Genomic DNA, 17,993 nt, shown 5'->3' with positions numbered 1-17,993 from the left:
CAACGCGGTATGGGTGGACGCTGGACAGATGACATGATGACGACACGCACGAGCGACACAGACACAAACAAGCTCACAAGACACACAGGTCACAGCCAGCTGGCTGCCACACACCCTGAGTTGACGTCCATGCAACCATATGGTGCGAAATCTTGTGCAGAGGCCACAGCCTCAGGGTACCCTGTGAGGTGGCTAAGTGAGGGTCTCTGATATGCCTTTAGAAGGTCTCGAGGGACACACACACTCTCTCCCGCGCCCCCCCACCACGCTCTGGTGGTGAGGGCTCGACGCGCCACGTTCTGATTCTTGTGCTGATACTTGCGTCCGAGACTGCTTATGTATGTATGAAGAAAGAAGGGCGGCGAGGGAGGAGGCGGCGAGGGAGGAGGCGGCGAAGGAGGCGGCGGCGGGGGAGGAGGAGGCGAGGGAGGAGGCGGCGAGGGAGGAGGCGGCGAGGGAGCAGGCGGCGAAGGAGGAGGCGGCGAGGGATGAGGCGGCGAGGGAGGAGGAGGCGAAGGAGGCGGCGGCGAGGGAGGAGGCGGTAAGGGAGGAGGCGGCGAGGGAGAGGAGTGCAGCGGGGGGGAGGACGGCGGGGAGGGGGACGGCGAAGGGGAGGGTGGCGGAGGGGGGGGTGGCGGAGGGGGGGTGGCGGAGTGGGAGACGAAGGCGGCGGAGGCGATGGCCAAGAGGAAGGGGGCGGCGGGGACGAGGGCGGCAGGGAGGAGGGCGGCGGGGGGGAGGGCGGCGGAAAGGGGGCCGTCGGCGGGGGGGGTGGCAAGGGGGGGGGCGGCGGAAAGGAGGGCGGCGGGGAGGAGAGTGGCGGGGGAGAGGGGGGCGCCGGGGAGGGGGGAGGCGGAAGAGGGGGCGGCGGAGGGGGGTGCGGCGTGCGGCGCTCGCGCCGCGCCGGCTGGCTCATCGAGCGCCTTCTCTGGCGCTGTCCGGGCCAAGCGCGGCGCCGCGGCATGCCACGTGCCACTCGCCGTGGCTTGCGGTGCAGCGCCACTGCAGCCTCGAAAACGTCGCGCACAGATCCAGAAGGCTGCTCGCCAGGCAGCAGAGTGCTGCACCGGCTTGCAGCGGAGGCTGTGGCGCTGCGGCGTCGTCTCCCCGCCCTGTCCACGGAGCAGGCGCGCGGCAGCACGGCCCTCCACCAGCTGCAGGAGGTGCGCACCTCCCAAAGGAAGCACCAGATGCTCTCTCAGCACACGCAGCTTTGCGCAGCGCAGCGCACGGGCCACGCCACGCAAAGCCGACCCTCAGTCTGCCCGAGAGGCTGTCTGCGGAAGGCCTGGCAAGCACACGCCCGCCTCCTCCGCGGCCATGCCCTCCGCCCGGGCGAGCGAGCAGCAAAGAGTGGAGGCGGATCGCCATACCCAGCCAGAAAGAAAGAAAACAGACAACCCAAGGGAGGGATGGGAGAACGGCACGCCGCCACCACACAGGGATTTTAAGGAGAGGAGTGTGATGCGCTAGCCGTCGCCCACCCTAGGGAGTCTGCCTCTTCCTATCTCTCTTCGCAGTCTCTCGCCGCTTCTCGCTGCAACCTTCATGCCACCTCGCGGCCGTCCCACTCTCGTCGTTCTCTCCCTTGTCACTTCCTCCTCTGTCGCGTCAATAAATAAATAAATAGAGCAGTCATCTCCAGGGAGAGATGGGCGACGCACACGAACACAGAGAGGGACAGTGCGCACCCCGCCCCGCTCGCAGGGCGTGCATCACACAGGTGGACTGTGTGACTCCTCGGGTTTCTGGGACTCAGAGGTGTGCTAGTCGCTATTCTCCGACAATTCCGACATATCTGACGGGCAGTTCGGGCTCGAGCGGTCGCGGTCGCGGCCAGCGCGTGAGGCCTGGCTAGGGTTGCCGGGCGAGAGCTCGACCCACGCGCCGGAGCGCGCGTGGTGCTTGAGCAGCCGGGCGGTCGCCGCAGCCACCTCGAAGGGTAGCTCGTCGAGCCACTCGCCGAATGTGCCCTCGTCCTGCGCCGCAGCGAGGAATTGCTCACCTAAGCCGTACGCGCGGCAGGCCCGGTAGAGCGCCTCGTTCTGGATCTCCTCCGGCGCCTCGGAGTCGTAGCCACGGCGTCTGAATCAGGGCGAAGTCTTTTTTTATTCTCTTCGCTGACGCGGCCGGTAGGTCTGGGGTAAGTAGGGCGGCGCGAGTCGTTGCAACGCTGCCTGCTATTTTGCGCACGGGTCGGGTCTGCAAATCACGAGCGGACGTGGCCTGCATCCTGCGGGGCAGCAGCTATCTTGCACGAGCACGTGAAATGCCGGCGCCGGCGCTCGGGGCATCAGCGACGGGCCACCGCCTCTCCCTCGTGCTGGGCGTGATGACGGCGCCCGGCGCCACGCGCAACCGCGACAACCTCAGAGCGCTCTCGCACCGTCCTCATGCCCATGGCGTCCGCACGGTCTTCGTCTTGGGCGATGTGGATTGCGCCCGCCGCCCCACCGCCGCCGAGCACATCGCGCACCGCGACTTCGTCTTTGTCAACGCGAGCGACTGCCAGACGTGGCATCGGGCGGCGAAAGTGGATGCTTGGTACCGGCATGCCTTGGCCCGCTGGCCGTCGGCGCACTGGATCGGCAAGTCGGAGGACGATGCGCTGGTGCGGGTGTCTGCGCTGGCTCGCGACCTGGCGGCGCTCGACGCGACACAGCCTTGGTACTACGGAATCATGGCATGGATCGGGCTCTGTGACTCGGAGGCGGCCGCGTACACACAACAGCACAGCCACAGCACACACAGCACCACTCGACCCCCGCATTTCCCGACCTCGCCTCTCACCTCCCTCAGGCGCCCGCCTGCGACTCTGCTCCAACCGGCTGCTGCCTGGGCGCCTGCTTCGCCGGGCCGCTGCAGCGCGTCCACACCAACAGCAGCGCGTGCATGTCGGGCCGGTGCTCTGTAGAACCAAACAGCACTCGAGCCGAATGTTCTTGCGCTGGATTGCGCGGTGTTGGTCGATCGAAGCTCGGAGCACGACTCTGCTTCATCCCGCCCCTGGCCACTTGTGTGCTCGTGGTGTAGGTGCTCTCCCCCCGGCTGTCGGCCGAAGCCGCCCGCCGCTGCGAGAAGACGCAGCTGCCCGCCCCAGCCTTGCGCAGAGGCGCTGGTCGTGCCGTTCGCCATCGGGCCGGTCGAGGTGCGAGCCACACACACGCGCGCGCACACACACACACACACACGCACACACACACACACACACACACACACACGCACGCACGCACGCACGCACGCACACACACACACACACACACGCACGCACACGCACACACGCACGCACACACACACACACACACCACACAGTCACCGCCCACCCACGCGCACCGGGCCTTGCACTGTTAACACCGTGGCGCTCCTCTCTATCTGGACGTGGAGTTGCGAGTTGCCTGGCCCTTGCCCCTCGTGTGTGTGGAGAACCTTCCCTTCCCTTCCCTTCCCTTAGGTGCGGTCGGCGCCGCTCGCAAGGGCAGTCGCCGAGTGCTCCACGTCCGGCCGCTACTTTGCCTCCCTGTCGGTGGCGGGTGAGACGCCGCGCCAGGACTGCTCGCGGCGGATTTGTGAACTCCTCACACCTCCACCTGTGAGCAGGCGAGACGCTGCGCGAGGACTTCTCCTCGATGGACGGGAACCAGGGCCTCCCTCTCGCGCGGTGTGTGCCGTGCTTGCTCTCGGTCGTATCTCGGGTGTGTCTCGGGTGTGTCTCGGGTATATCTCGGGTATATCTCGGCAGGTGTGTGCCGCGCCTGCGGCTGGCGGACGCGACGTGGAAGCGGATGAGCTACCCGAACTCGGCCATGCGCAACGCGCCCCTCATGGGCAACGACACGCGGCTGGCGTGGAGCCATCCGCTCAAGCACGCTCCCCCGCCGCTGGCGAGGCGAGTGTGGTCCGCGTTCGGCCAGTTGCGCTACCGGCCGGAGCCGCTCCACACCTACACCTTTGAAGCGGGCAGGCGGCTGGCCTTCACGGGGGCGCTTGGAGGAACTCCTTAGGGCGAACCCACCGCCGAGATTGAAAGGCATGCCACAAGCCGCCATAAAACCCCGTGTGTGTGTGTCGCGCCTTGCGGGGCGGGGCGAGCGCGGGGGGGGGGGGGGGGCTTGTTTCCCAAGAAGGTAGAGAAGCGTCGCCAAAAACCCACCCTGAGCGCTGCGAGAAGCGAGTAGCGCGCCGGGCGACGACCGCTTCTTTGTTATTTACGCACCGCCCCCTAAGGGCGCCTCTCGGCCCCTATATCAGAGCCCCCACGACGGCTACCGCCCCCCCCACGTCCCACACGGCCACGCAGCCTCGCCCCCCCCCCCCCTCGGCATACCCCGGAGCCGAGATGTGTGTTGTTGCGCTTGCGGCTCGAACCCCCGCTATAACGTATAAGCCATCCCGATCCCCCGCAAGCGGAGCCGGAGCCGGAGGGATGGGTACGGTTGGCCCGCCCCACTCTCCGGAACCCACACGAGCGGGCGTACGAATGCGAGCGCGGCTCGCACTCGCGACACGCAGGCGTCCGGCGGGGGGTTAGGGGCAAACCTTGGAGCACTTTGGAGTGCACAGGCAACAGCACAGTTGACCTCACACCCACCACCCACCCAGCGGGCCGGATGATCGGCATCGGGCTGCGGGCTAGAGAGCCCTGACCCTTCGGGGGTGCGCGTTCGCAGGGTCGTAAAGATAACACGGGTTCGAGGGTGAACCACAGTCTGCCTCACACAGGGCGCCGCCACCGCTGCGCGGGGCCGCCGCCGGCGCTGCTGCCGTGAACAATGCCGCCGTGTATGGCGCGGGGCTCGTCTTCGAAAAGTGTCGGGCATGGCTCTACCCGCAACTTTCTCGCTAACACGCGCGCACCGCCGAGCCTGCGGCGGGCGCGCTGCGGCCGCACGTCTAACTCCGTCATAGTGCCACGACGTGCGGCCTAGATTTAGCCCACGCGCCTCTGCTCGCAAACACTCACACAATGAATTGTCACTGCCCGTGAGTGCGAGTTAGGGCTAGCAGTACAGGCCGCTAGCCCGTGAAGAGAGCGTCCATAGACACCTCACATGTTGACCCCACGCACACGGTCTCGTCCGTGCCTTGCGGGTGGCGGCGAGATTGCTAGAGGCGGAGCAAGCCTGCTCTAGCCTCGCATGTTACTTCCTGTCGTCTGTTGTGTCGTTGTGCCCTTGTTTGTACTCTTGGCACCGTGGGTGCTGGGGGGGGCGAGAGGGAGGATGTGGCCTTGAGTTATGTGGACGCCAACTCAGGGTGTGTGGCAGCCAGCTGGCTGTGTGTCTTGTGAGCTTGTTTGTGTCTGTGTGTCGCTCGTGCGTGCCGTCATCATCTGTCTCGCGTCCACCCATAACGCGTTGGTGTCCTCTGTCCAGTCCGAGCCTGGGGCTGTTCTTCACACAAAAACACAACCCCGGCCCCAAGACGCACAAGCGCTCAGACAGTCGAGAAAGGGATAGACAGCATCGACAGTCAGAACCGCAAGTCAGCGCTGGGTCCCAGGGCGAATGCGATGACGGCCTCTAGTGTGAGCTCTCTAGCTAGTGAGCTCATCTCGCTACTATATGCAGCGAGTTAGCTTCCTGTTCTTTACCTTTCTAAAGCCGTACCAACCTAACCCGTGAAGCTCTGTGAAGGTCGTCGGGGCTGCGTCGGGGGACGGGGCATGGGAGTCAACCACACTGTGCGACCCATGTGCACATGCACACATGCACATGAACATGAACATGAACATGAACACATGACATGCACATGCAACATGGCTAGTTCCATTTCACTCTGACACGCTAATCTTGAAAACGTCCAACGGAGCTCCGTGTTGCTCCCAGCGCCCTCCCCCGCGCTTCCTGCGGCCATGGCCGATGATACTAGTATGAGAGGTCATCTGGCTACCGCGAGCGCGACTCAACTCGCCGACGTCGTCCGATGATTGTGCCTCAAAGTCAGCCTCCGGAGGCTATCGTGGGGTCGAGCCGGCAGTAGCCGTGACATGTGGTTCCACCACCCCTCGTATGCTTTGCCTCTGACCGCCACCGTTCCCAGGCTGCCAAATGGGATGGAAAGGAAGGCTCGGCGAGCGTATAGATGCGTGCTCGACCTCGTCGTGTCAACTTGCACGGCTGCGCTGGTAGGCGCGATGAGCGTCGTGCCACCTGACCCGAGACGGGTCGCAGGCGTCGTACCGAGCGCGTCGAGACCGTGTCCTGATGTGATCTGCACGGGTGAGTCACGTCGGCGTCAAAGGAGCGACGTGCGACCTGTCAGAGCTTGATCTCCGATCTCAGCGGCGTCGAGTCGTCTCCGGCGCGCGACAAAGGTACATCCCCAGGACGCGCAGAGGCAGCTGCGACCCAGCCGAGTGGACGGCGTCACACCGCGCCACCTGCTGTGTGACGCCGTCTACTCGGCGGGGTCGCAGCTGCCTCTGGAAGGCACCGAGATGTACCTTTTTCGCGCAATGGTCAAAATCAAGGTTTTGTAACGCGAGCTGTGCCACAGTGAAATGGAACTAGCCGAAACACCGCTTGAGCACTTGAGCACTTGCGACTTGGAGTCGGCAGTCGGTAACCCGCAGGGCCTCACACCCACAGGGCCGGGGAGCTAAGAACTGTGATTCTGTGTGAGCTCCGGTGTCCTGATCTGCTAACAACATACCAACCTGTTTTTTTGCTGCACTCTGAGGGAGGGTGTAGAGGATGTAGAGTGTAGAGCGCTGTAGAGCTGTAGAGATGTAGAGCGCTCTGGAGCGCTGTAGAGCTGTAGAGCTCTACATCCGCCGCGTGACGAGGCGCCTGCGTTGTAGAGCGATGTAGAGCGCGATTTTGTTGTAGAGTTTGTTGTAGAGGCTCTACAGCCAAACCGCCGGGAAGGCAGTGACTCAAAGAGGTCGAGCCGCGCTAATGGGGTTTTACCGAGCTTAGTGAAGCTCTGATGGACAGCCCTGACTATCCCTGACACACAGAGAGTCCCTCTGACGGCACACAACACCCTATAACTGCGTCATGACCAGCCTGCCATGTGTCGCCGGTGCCGCATTCGTCGCTGTGCTTCTTTAGCAGGCGGTGGACTGTCGGCTGCGAGGACGGTCGCATTTGCGCGAGGCGAGGCGAGCATTCAGACGCCTTATCTGCGCCATGACTCGCGCCAGCGCGTGCGGGAGCTCCTGGCTGAGCGTTGAGTCCAGGCGAGTTGCGCTGGCCACGATCGCTACGCCGAGCCGAGCTGACGCGCCGAGGCGCCGGCCAGTCGTAGCCGTGAGGCATGCCACAGCAGCAGAGGCACCTCCCACCCATTGGGCGGGCAGACAGAAGGCCAGGGCAGCACTGGCAAGTGCAACGCGCCTCATGTCGGAGAGCGACCGTGCCTCGTTCGCCGCTTATGATGTAGAGTTTGTTGTAGAGATTTCACGTTGTAGAGCGCCTCTACATCGCTCTACAACGCAGGCGCCTCGTCACGCGGCGGATGTAGAGCTCTACAGCTCTACAGCGCTCTACATCTCTACAGCTCTACAGTGCTCTACACTCTACATCCTCTACACCCTCCCTCAGGCTGCACTAACCGTGCCGATCGGCATCGGTGGCCCTCTAGCGCTTCTTACTCGAGTGTCGAGTCAGGTATAAAAGGCTACCAGGCTAGCATGTGTAGCAAGACCAAGTAAAGTGCCCATGGCACACACATGATGCCGTAGCGTGGGCCGAGCATGTCATGTTTTCGTGCACATGCACATGCATGAATGTGCATGAACATGTCGCATGTGCAGCAGATCATGAGAGATCGAGAAATTACTCATGCATTACACCTAACGGAACCAAAACGACCGGTAATTGTGCGCCGCCCTGGCGCCGCCGCGATACACGATAGACGCGGCATGCACTGCGGAATGGCCCGCGCACAAGCCACAACCGGCGGTTTCGCGTGTGCGGGCCGTTTACACGGCGGAGGTGAGCCCCAGCTCACGCAGCGGCGGGAAGGGCGCCCCCTTGGAGACGACGAGCTTGCCGTGCGCGTGCGAGATGTAGCCCTTGATGTAGCCGCAGTAGATGAGGTTGGCGAGGATGCACTCGATCTCGTCGACCTCCATCTCGGTGTTGGTCGCCTTGAGGCAAGCCTGGAAGCGCTTGATGTCGAGCTTGGTCGACTTGTCGGGGTGGAGCAGCGCGACGCGGCGGAAGAAGTTGCGGTACACGATCAGCTTGGAGCGCTCGACGAGCAGGTACGAGCCGTGCCTAGACACTTCCGAGACACCTCCGAGACACTTCCGAGACACCTCCTCCTGCAGGTATGAGCCGTGCCGGATGAAGCGCTGCTGGTGCGTCGCGAGCTGCTCCTCGAACGCGTTGAGGTCGCCTGCGCCGCGGCCGAGAGGGGCTGGCGGGGCGGGTGCGGGTGCGGGTCTGGGGGAGGGTATGGGAGCGAGTCTTGGATGCGTGTCTTGGATGTGTCTGGGGAGGGTCTGGGATGTGTCTAGGATGTGTCTGGGATGTGTCTGGGGAGGGTCTGGGATGTGTCTGGGGAGGGTATCCGCCTATGGGGAGTGTGTCGAGTGGCGTGTGGGGAGTGTGTGAGGAGTGTGTGGGGAGTGTGCGGGGGAGTGAGTGGGGAGTGCGCGGGGGAGTGTGTGGGGAGTGTGCGGGGAGTGTGCGGCCTCGGTGCACGGCGCGGCAGAGCGGGACGAAGTAGTCGAGCCCGTACTTGCGCAGCAGCGCCTGGGTTAGGCCCAGGATTAGGGTTAGGGTTAGGGTTAGGTCGAGCCCGAACTTGCGCAGCAGCGCCTGGGGAGGGGGGCACGCCGCCGCCGCAGCCTCGGGCACGAAGTCTCATCGGCGATCTCGGCTCCCTCCCGGCTCTCTCTCGACTCCGTCTTGGCTCCGTCCCGGCTTTCTCTCGGCTGTCTCTCGGCTTTGCCTCTCGGCTCTCTCTCGGCTCTCTCTCGGCTGTCTCTCGGCTCTCTCGGCTCCCTCTCGGCTGTCTCTCGGCTGTCTCTCGGCTTTCTCTCTCGGCCTCGGACGCGAACACGCCGAGCGCGAGCCGCACGGGCACGAGGTAGCGGAGCACAAGCCTGTGGAGTCGCACGTTGTGAGTCGCGGCTAGACCTCGCCTACCTCGTAGCAAGGGGCGGCACACACGCGCCGCTTGTTGCCAGTCGCAGCGCGCGGGCAGCGCTCGAAGGCCCAGGAGAGCTGCCTAGGGTTAGAGCCAGGCGCGCAAGCCTGTTCCCTCGCCGGCTCCTCCGTCGCCCAGCCGCTGCGGGAAGGGAGTGGCTCCTCTCCGCGGCGCCTAGAAGACGACACAGCTACCGCGCGTCACAAGAAGGGGGCGTGCTGGCCGGGCTTGCGGCCTCCTCTTCACGACTCACCAAAGTCGGAGTTGAGCAGCGCCAGCCGGCCCGTAAAGTACCTGGCCAGCCGGCCAAGGAAGGAAGGAGGAGGGGCGGGGCTCTAGCCGGCCCAGCGGGGAGCAAGGAGGTGGGGAGGGGCGAGAGGCGGCGGGACTGTTGCTGCGTGGCCGCCTCCCGCCCCGTTGCCCCGGAAGTGTCTAGGAAGTGTCCCGGCAGGAAGTGTCTCGGCAGTGCCTCGAAGTGTCTCGGAAGGGGCGGGAGCGCGCTTGTACGTGACGACCTCCGCCTTTGCGAAGTGCCGCCCCTCGACAGTCTGCCCGTCGAGCGCCTGACGGCAGCGGGGCGCGTGTCGCGGGGCGGCGTGGGGGGGAGGTGTGGGGAGGAGGCGTGGGGAGGAGGCGTGTTCGAGTGTCGCGGGAGAGGTGCTGGAGGCGTATGGGGAGGTGTGCTGGAAGTGTCTGAGGAGGCGGCGGAGGCGTGTCTTGGAGCAGCCGGGGGGCGTCGGTGAGGTTTCTGGGAGGTCTGGGTGAGGGATCGGTGCTGCGGCGGTGGCGCCTTCGGGAAGGCCGGGCCCTCGACCGCGCGAATCAGGTTCTGGCAGAGCCGCAAGTTGTTGATTGCAAAGTAGACGTGGAAGAGGGCGTTGATCACGACGAGCGCGCCTACTCGCGCACCCGCCTCCGCCCTCACCGCACCCCCTCCCTGGCCGGCCGCCAGCTTCTCCACAGCCACACTACCCCACTTCTTTGACACTGGCAGTGGAGCCCGGTCCGTCACGCAAACTTGGAAGAACTTTTGCATCGTGCGCGCCGCCTCCTGCTGCCGCGCCGCCCGCTCCCCCTTGGCCACCAGCGCCGCGTCCGCCGCCGCCGCCGCCCGCCGCAGGTTGAGGCAGAGCGAGTGGAGCGCCGGCACCGGCCAGTCGCTCTCCTTCTCAAAGGCGGCCTGGAAGCAGGCGGCGGCGCGCTCGCAGTGGGAGTACGCCGCCTCGTGCTCGCCCGCCGCCGCCGCCTTGATGTAGTGCAGCTGCTCCAGCAGCAGCTCGTCCCACGGCTCAACGAGAGCGCGGCCGCAGATCTGCTCGAGAGGCGGAGACGAGTTGAGCTGTGCGATGAGCGCGGTGTTGCCCAGGTCGAGCCGCAGCGCCGCCGCGAGGCCCGCGCCGTCCTGCCGAGAGACGGCCTGCGAGATGGTCTGCGCCGCCTGCTGCGCGGTTGAGGGCACGCCGGACATAGCCAGGTATTTTAGGGCAAAAATAAGAATTTTACACCGCCTCGCACGACACTAGGCACGGCCTGTGAGCGGGGCGGGGTGCGCACTGTACCTCTGTGTTCGTGCGTTGCCCATCTCTACGGGAGATGACTGCCCTATTTATTTATTTATTAGGCACGGCCCATCCCTCCCTTCGGTAGCCGCTCTGCAACGCTCGCTGCTGGAGCGCGGTTGATCGCGGCGCCGACGCCGCGGCGGCGCTATCTCGCGCGGCGAGAGACGGACCGCTGCATCGGCGCCAAAACAAACGGGAGGTCGCGGCGGCCGGCGCGGCCGCGGCAGCAAAAACATCGACGTTCGCTTCTGCTTCTCGTCTCGTCTCGTCTCGTCTTGTCGCAGGCGCACACGCGCGCGATTCGCGTCGCTCCGCGAGGACACGACCACCGGGATTCGAACCGGCAGCATAAGAGCGCCGGCTCGAACGCCGGCCGATCGTGCCACGTACCAGGAGCAGGACACTGTTGTCTTTTGTATGTTGTTGGCCAAGCAAGACACAGAGAGATAGAGATTCTCTTCTAGACACAGTGCTCACACAAATCAAGATTTTAAACATCTCTCTCTCACAAATCATGCGCCAGTAATATGAAGGTGAGTGCCTCACGCAACCCGCGAAACCTGGGTGGGAAGAGGTTAGTTAGGGCATGCGCCGATGCCACCGACTGAACGTCTCTCGAGGGTGCGTTCGGTGTTATAGAGAACATGGCAGAAAAAAGAATTTTAGGCATTTTCAATCCCCCGTAGTACCCCGGCAGTTGTACCCCGCTCGCAAGCAGCACTCCTCTGTGTGTAGTCCCCGGTGCCGGCCCGGTTTTGGTCCCGGTCCCGGTCCTGGTATATCGCATGTGCGTTGTTCGCGACACTCGGACGACTATGAACACCGATATTTCGATCCGAGAGACCCGAGCCGCGCCACGGCGCACGAGCATCCTCGAGAGCGTCAGGGCATCGGAGATCGGGGCGTTCTTTGACCCGACACAGACATCGGCAGAAAACGGTACCGCCTCGGTTCTATCCTCCACAATCAACCTATGCAACACGCTAATGGGGACTGGCATGCTTGCTATGCCGACGGTGAGCTCGAATCATGTCGCTTGCTTCACCGCCCGCCCACCCTGACGCTGCCCTCACCGCCGCCCGGCGCCGCTGCCAGGTGATTGCGGTATCGGGGTGGATTCCTGGGCTCGTGCTGCTTTTCCTAATGTGCTTCTGCAACATCTTCACGGTAGAGGTTGTGTTCCGACTGTGTCGCATCGCGGGCCCCCCGACGAGCCTCAGCGAGATCGGAGACAAGGCTGCCGCCCGCGGCTCCATTGTGATCGACCTGGCGGTTGCGCTCAACTGCATCGGAGTGGCGAGCTCCTACGTCATCATCTCGACGGGCAACTTCTATTACGTGAGCACTGCCACCACTCACCCCCGCCCACCGATTACGATTCGCCTCACGACCACATGCTACAGACCTTTGCACATGCTACAGACCTTTGGCGGTCCGCGCTCCGTGTGGGTGCTTGTGACCATTGCCATCGCGACGCCGCTCGCGTTCATCAAGGACATGGACTCGCTGAGGCACACCTCCTTCGCCGCCGTCGCCATCCTCCTATACATCGTCGTGCTCGTCGCCGTCTACGCGATTATCGGCACTTGCGACGGCGACAAGTCCAACGGCGAGTACTGCCCGCCTGGCGAGACCGCCGTGGCCACCGACTTTGTGGGGGCGCTCCGCTCGTTCGGTGAAATGGGAACACTTGGAGTGCGGTGAGTAGGGCGGCCAGCCCCAGACCGCGCGCCAACGAGTGCAATCTTAGGTGCCCTCGCCCTGGCCTTCGGTTGCCAATACAGCATCCCTCCCATCTACAACGAGATGGACACGCCGACGCCGGAGCGGTGCACCAAAGTGAACGGTATGGGCTTCGGGCTGGTCACCTCGCTCTACGTGACGGTCGCTGTGTGCGGCTACTACACCTTTGGTGATATCACACCGTCCAACATCATTGACGCCTATCCCAATAACGCGCCGGTCGCAGTGGCGCGAGTCGGACTCAGCTTAGTTGTCATCTTCTCGTATCCGATCATGGTGTTCGGTGTGCGCCTCCGCCACACACACCGTTCACTTCCTTGCGCGCCCCGCCTCCGCTAGGCCCCTGTCTGTGACCCCTGCGCCTGACCTCCCGTGCAGCCACGCGCAATGCGTTGGACTCTGTTCTGGCCACCTTTGGGCGCTGCTGCTGCCCCAACTTGGCCTGCCTTCAAGACCAGACAGAGCCCCCAGGCGAGTCCAAGGATTCCAGGGATGTGTCTCTTGTGTCGCGCCTGACCCTTAAGTCGGTGGCTATCCCGGAGGACCGCAACCGGCGCGACCTGCTCCCCCTGCGCACCTACTCGTGCGGCTCCAAGTTCGAGACGAAGCGCCGCCGTGTCGTGATCACCCTCAGCTTTATCGCCTTCACCACCCTGATCGGGCTGGTTCTGACTGACATCGGAATCGTCGTCGACCTAGTAGGATCCGTGTGCGGCTCCATGATCTCCTTCGCTTTCCCCTGCTGGGCCTACTACATGCTCTTCCCGGAGCAACGCAAATCGCCCTTCTCCATCATCGCCTCCGTCCTCTTCGTCTTGGGTCTCGTTCTGATCCCCCTCGGCGTCACGCTGACGGTCCTTTGAGGGTCTTTGAAGGGGGGGGGGGGGGGGGCGCTCACCCTGAGCTCACTCAACTGAGTCGCAATGCCCGGCGCACCGGCCACCGCTGTACACCTTCGCGGGGGGGGAACCAACTTTCAACCACGTGGTGGACACACCCGCAGCAGTCACGGCGGCAGTGCTCAGCGTCACAGCGCCCCGAGCGTGCGGCGGAGGCCGCGGCGCGAGCAGCGCCAGCGAAAGGAGGCTGCACATCGGGCCGCTAGTCAACCACGCGGAATGGCTGTTCACACCCCCGCGCAAAGGTCTGAACACATTCTCTGTGAACCATTCATGTCGTCTTCTTTAGACGCCTGGATGCTGCATTTGACGCGCCGTTTTTACGAGTACTTGCTTCAGCTACGTGCGTGAATGGGAGGTGTGATGTAAAGCCCGGAGGAGCGCTGACAGCCATCGAAGGCCCCCGCGCGGGGGGGGTCCCGGCCGACGTCATGGTCGTCCGCGGACGCGGCCCTCCGTCTCCGGAGACATTACCGAACCCAAAACTGCTTATCAAAGGCAGATACGAGCTCAGCTCAGTGAGATCTAGCAGCACATACCCTCAGTATCCAGAATAGTAAAGTCTGAAAAAGTCGGTCCGACCGCACACTAATGTGCGCGCAGAGCGGTCTGGCTGTCTGCAGAGCTTCCGTCCGAGCCCTGAGAAATGTCGGAGGCATGTCGGCCCATGTTCGCGCGATTTTGATGGCGTTGCCCTTATAAACAGACCGCGCCGGCCACGCACCCTTGTTCCCGGAGGCCAACTCGAACAGGTTTGAGCAATGGCCGCCTTCCATGCTCTCGATCCATGCTCGACACGTCCGCCCGCCATCAAGTTGTACGTTGAGTGGCAAAATGCAGCAGGAACTTAGTTGCCTCGAAGGCCGCCCTGCTCGAAGGCCGCCCTGCTCTCGGCATTGTGTTGTTGACTGATAGCACTGTCTGATCCACGCAGAAAGAGCCGTCGAAGAGCCGTCGAGCTACATGAGACCCAAGTCGTCGTGAATCACGTGATGTACCAGGAAACGAAACTAGCGCCAAAATTGAGATCTCAGGATTGACATTATTCCTCGCGCCTGCTTTCGCTGCTTGAGGCTCGCCAAACAGATCCTGCGTCTATGGCCGTGTGCAACGTCAAGTCGTTAACCGCGACAAGACCATCGCGCCAACCGCGACTCTGTTGCTTTTATGCGGCAGCATTCACCGTGACTCTTGCCGTGGATGGTTAGTGACCGCAATACTACGCCGTGAGCTGAGCTTCACCAGCCGTTTCTCTTCCTTCCCTTGCCTTCTCTTGCCGTCCGTTCTCTGTGCGCATCCCACTGCATGCGGCATCACAAGCGTCTTCTGCCGGCCGCGCATCTGAACTCGTACCTGGTAGGCCATCGCTTTGCTGAAAGATCAGGCGCCTGAATGGCGACAGTGAGCGTCTCCTACTTATGGATTGCGCTCGAGGTATGAGGAGCGCAAGAGCGAGCCGCAGGCGAAGCGATTTTTTGGCGGCAGGGCTGTTCCAGTTTATCTGTGATCACGCGCGAGCCTGTGAATAGGCCCCGGAGGCCTCAACCCTCAACTAAAGGGTTGACGGGGGGTCTCAACCGTCAACCAGATGGTTGAGGGGGGGCCTCAACCCTCAACCCCTCAACCACCCCTCTGGGCCGAATCCCATCGGCGGGTGTGAACAATCTCAATCTTGGCGCCTTGGCCGCAAAGACGTTTCAGTGTCGACCGACCGCCCCCCTCGGAGGCAGCCAGGACAGCCATGGCCGCTGAGGATGGCAGCTCCGACGAGGAGCGCTCCCGCGTGCTCGCAGCCGTCCAGTCGGACGGCTGCGCCCTTCGGCACGCCTCCAAGGCTATGCGGTCGGACAGGGAAATTGTGCTGGAGGCTGTGCGGCAAGACGGGTCCGCCCTGCAGTACGCGTGTGATGCACTGAGGTCGGACCGGGGGTTTGTGCTCGACGCCGTGCTATTGGACGCCAACGCCCTCCAGCATGCCGCCACCGAACTGACTGCCGACCGCGAGCTTGTGCTGGCTGCGGTCGAGCAGGACGGCCTCTTTCTGCAAGACGCCGCGCCCGAGCTCAGGGCGGACCGCGAGGTTGTCCTGGCGGCCGTGCAACAAACGTGGGATGCCCTCCCGTACGCCTCGGAGGAGCTAAAGGCGGACCGCAGGGTGGTGATTGCTGCCATGCACAAGCTGCGACGTGCACGGGTGCGGTTTGTGTCACACTCTCTCTGACAGACCTGTGCAGACCCTCTCCTACGCTGCCGCCCCGCTGTGTGTCCAAGTGTGTGAGACCGTCGTGCGAGAGAGAACTTGCTTGGGGTGCCAACTCGCACTCTCCGTGCGCCCGTCACACATTGTGGGTTGCCAGCAGATTCTCTCAGATGTGAGATGGGACACGCCATGCGTGACACCTATTTTGACCCATCGCTCTCTTCTCTCGCATCTCTCGCAACCATATGTTTGCGCAGCCTGTTCTCCTGTCTGCCCCCCTTACGGGGTACGGCTTGCGCCTCGCGGCACCGATAGGAGCGCGTGAGATCCAGGCGACATCGAAGGCAAAAAACGATGGCATGCATAGGGGGAGATCGGATTCACGGCGGTGTGTGTGTGCGGTTTTTAAGCTCAATCTGAGCCTGGCTCGTGCGTCGTGGCTGTCGTCCAAGGCTGTGTCTTAGGGCTCAGCGGTCTCAACCCCCCCAAAATAATGCGCGCGCACACACGTATACCGTAAAATGGTAATAAACGGGCCGCTCTCCTCCACGCCCCGGTCAGCACGTCCGCGCGGCGCTCTCACCGCCTCGACGTCCGTCGCCTCCTCCGCCGTCGGCTCGGACCTCGGTCGAGCCGCCCGCCGCCTCCCGTAGTCATACATAAACAAATAAAATCGGACACCTCTCTCCAGGAGATGGGTAAATTTACAAGGAAGAGACCTCTTGTGCACAGGGTTCTTTTCGTGACTTTGCGGTGTGTGTCGGGGCGCGGGGGACGGAAATCCTTGAGCTTGACGAGTAGAGCCGAGCGGGAAGACCGGCGCGCGGCTCGCACTCCACGTGGTGAAGCGTGATCGCGTGTGTAGCGTGCGCCTGTGCGGCCGTGATGTGTGTGCATGCAGCTTAGCTATATGATGACGCGTTCCGAAGATTTATGAGGCGCTGGTGGCGCTTCGCCCGCTGCTCGACGCGATGGCGCGAAATGACTCTTGGACCTCGAGCAGATCCTCCTTGACCGCCTTGTACCTCGTCGCCAGCGAGCCAGACACCATCACAAAGACGCTGCCCCCGACGGCGGTGGCGGAGAGGAGCGCGCGCCGCTCGACAGTGTTTGCGTTGTACGAGAGCGGCGCAAATTTGAGCGCCATGCGGCGGTACTGCTGCTTGCGCCCGTTGGGGAGGGTGAGCGCGGTGAGTGTGCAGGAAAGCACCTTTCGGTCCTCCACCTGCCCGTACTGGCCGTACTTGCCCGCTGGGTCGAAGAGGAGGTCGAGGAAGAAGTTGTCGGGAAGCGACTCGAACGCCTGACCGGCGGGCAGCGCGCCGACGAGGAGGAAAGCAGAGTCGGACTGCCGCACGTCCCTCACGTCGAGATTTGGGCCGCCCGCCAGCGTCCACGCGGCGGGAAACGCGAACGCGACCTGCAGAGCAAAACCAAACCAGCTGACGGTGACTAAAGCAGCACGACTCCTCACTTCCGCTGCGCGCCTCAGCGGTGCCACCGTCGGCCGTTCGCACAGTATCGAGCACGGCGCCCGGCTTGAACAGCGGGGAGGAGGACGTGTCGACCCGCTCGACGCCAGTCTCTGCACGCAGCTTGATGAGCGCGTTCAGTGGCCTGCCCGTCCCTGGCTTCAGGCCGCCGAGCGCAGCCGAGAGCTCCGCTGGATTCTCGCCAGGGTTGTAACCGGCGGCTACGACAGCACGCGAGTGCAGCGGCGATGAGAGTGCAGCGGCGATGAGCGGAAGCGCGTGGCGGCGGATGATCGGGTCTCTCGAGTGGCTCTTCATGTATACAGGTCAGCCGAATTTAAGATTTGAAGGCGGGGAGTCCGTTAGCCTTAAAATCTTGAAAATGTGTGAACGGACAGCTAAAATCTTGCGAAAATGCGCCCCAGAGCTCTAAAATCTTGGTCTAAAATCTGAAAATCGCCGGCCTGCGGCCGGCCTCTAAAATCTTAAATTCGGCGGACTTGTACATCGCAGAAAAAGAATTTCGCAACCAAAGGCTGTCGCACACGCACGATTCACACGACAGACAAGGATTTAAACCGCGGAACAACAGAAAAAGAAAAAAATGCTGTTGCCCGCTGAGTGCGCTTCTTAGCTCCTCGGCCCTGGATGTGAGGTTACCGACTGCACTCCAAGTGCTCCAAATTGCATAAAACCAGCATATACGCCCGAGGGCGACGGTCCCCCGGTAGTTAGTAGACGTTGGCGCCGAGGGAGGAGCAGTACTCGGACATGTTATTATGCTTGAGATTTCTCTTTTCTTGGATTACATGTACCTGTGTTAGTGCCAGTGCGCGCCAGTTCGCCTACGGCGAGGGCGGTCGAGTGCACGGAGCTTTAAGTGCCTCGCCGTCCTCGCAGGAGTCGCTTAGTTAGCCTTAGGCGGCTTCCGTGTGTACCTGTGTTAGTGCCAGTGGCTCCTCATGACCTCATCGCGAATCGAAATGCCGGGCTGTCTAATATGCCTACCGGTATATGC

The 17,993-nt window shown here is 63.1% G+C and overlaps 4 protein-coding genes across 4 annotated transcripts; 2 read left to right on the top strand and 2 right to left on the bottom strand.

Annotated features, from left to right (window-relative positions):
• Positions 1 to 2,197: 2,197 nt before the first annotated feature.
• EMIHUDRAFT_463863 (hypothetical protein) lies at positions 2,198 to 4,001 on the top strand (the record flags this gene model as incomplete). The annotated part of the gene is made up of 6 exons (XM_005772801.1): positions 2,198 to 2,710; positions 2,800 to 2,903; positions 3,034 to 3,148; positions 3,452 to 3,530; positions 3,598 to 3,658; positions 3,740 to 4,001. Exons 1-6 carry the CDS (start codon positions 2,270 to 2,272, stop codon positions 3,999 to 4,001), a joined length of 1,062 nt encoding a protein of 353 aa, XP_005772858.1. The 5' UTR covers positions 2,198 to 2,269.
• Positions 4,002 to 7,924: 3,923 nt separating this feature from the next.
• Positions 7,925 to 10,567, bottom strand: EMIHUDRAFT_463862 (hypothetical protein; the record flags this gene model as incomplete). The annotated part of the gene is made up of 4 exons (XM_005772800.1): positions 7,925 to 8,343; positions 9,353 to 9,393; positions 9,601 to 9,662; positions 9,914 to 10,567. 4 exons carry the CDS (start codon positions 10,565 to 10,567, stop codon positions 7,925 to 7,927), a joined length of 1,176 nt encoding a protein of 391 aa, XP_005772857.1.
• A 909-nt stretch (positions 10,568 to 11,476) lies between these two features.
• On the top strand, positions 11,477 to 13,267 carry EMIHUDRAFT_208270 (hypothetical protein; the record flags this gene model as incomplete). The annotated part of the gene is made up of 5 exons (XM_005772799.1): positions 11,477 to 11,677; positions 11,757 to 11,999; positions 12,084 to 12,361; positions 12,446 to 12,687; positions 12,876 to 13,267. The coding sequence occupies 5 exons, from the start codon at positions 11,477 to 11,479 to the stop codon at positions 13,265 to 13,267; spliced, it is 1,356 nt and encodes a 451-aa protein (XP_005772856.1).
• A 3,007-nt stretch (positions 13,268 to 16,274) lies between these two features.
• EMIHUDRAFT_435827 (hypothetical protein) lies at positions 16,275 to 17,226 on the bottom strand (the record flags this gene model as incomplete). The annotated part of the gene is made up of 2 exons (XM_005772798.1): positions 16,275 to 16,923; positions 17,005 to 17,226. Coding segments are annotated over 2 exons (740 nt in total), but the record flags the coding sequence as incomplete, so codon positions are not given.
• Positions 17,227 to 17,993: the final 767 nt, after the last annotated feature.

The sequence above is a fragment of the Emiliania huxleyi genome (assembly GCF_000372725.1).
Source record: "Emiliania huxleyi CCMP1516 unplaced genomic scaffold EMIHUscaffold_35, whole genome shotgun sequence".
Taxonomy (NCBI): domain Eukaryota; phylum Haptophyta; order Isochrysidales; family Noelaerhabdaceae; genus Emiliania; species Emiliania huxleyi.
This window is presented reverse-complemented; position numbering and strand designations above follow the sequence as displayed.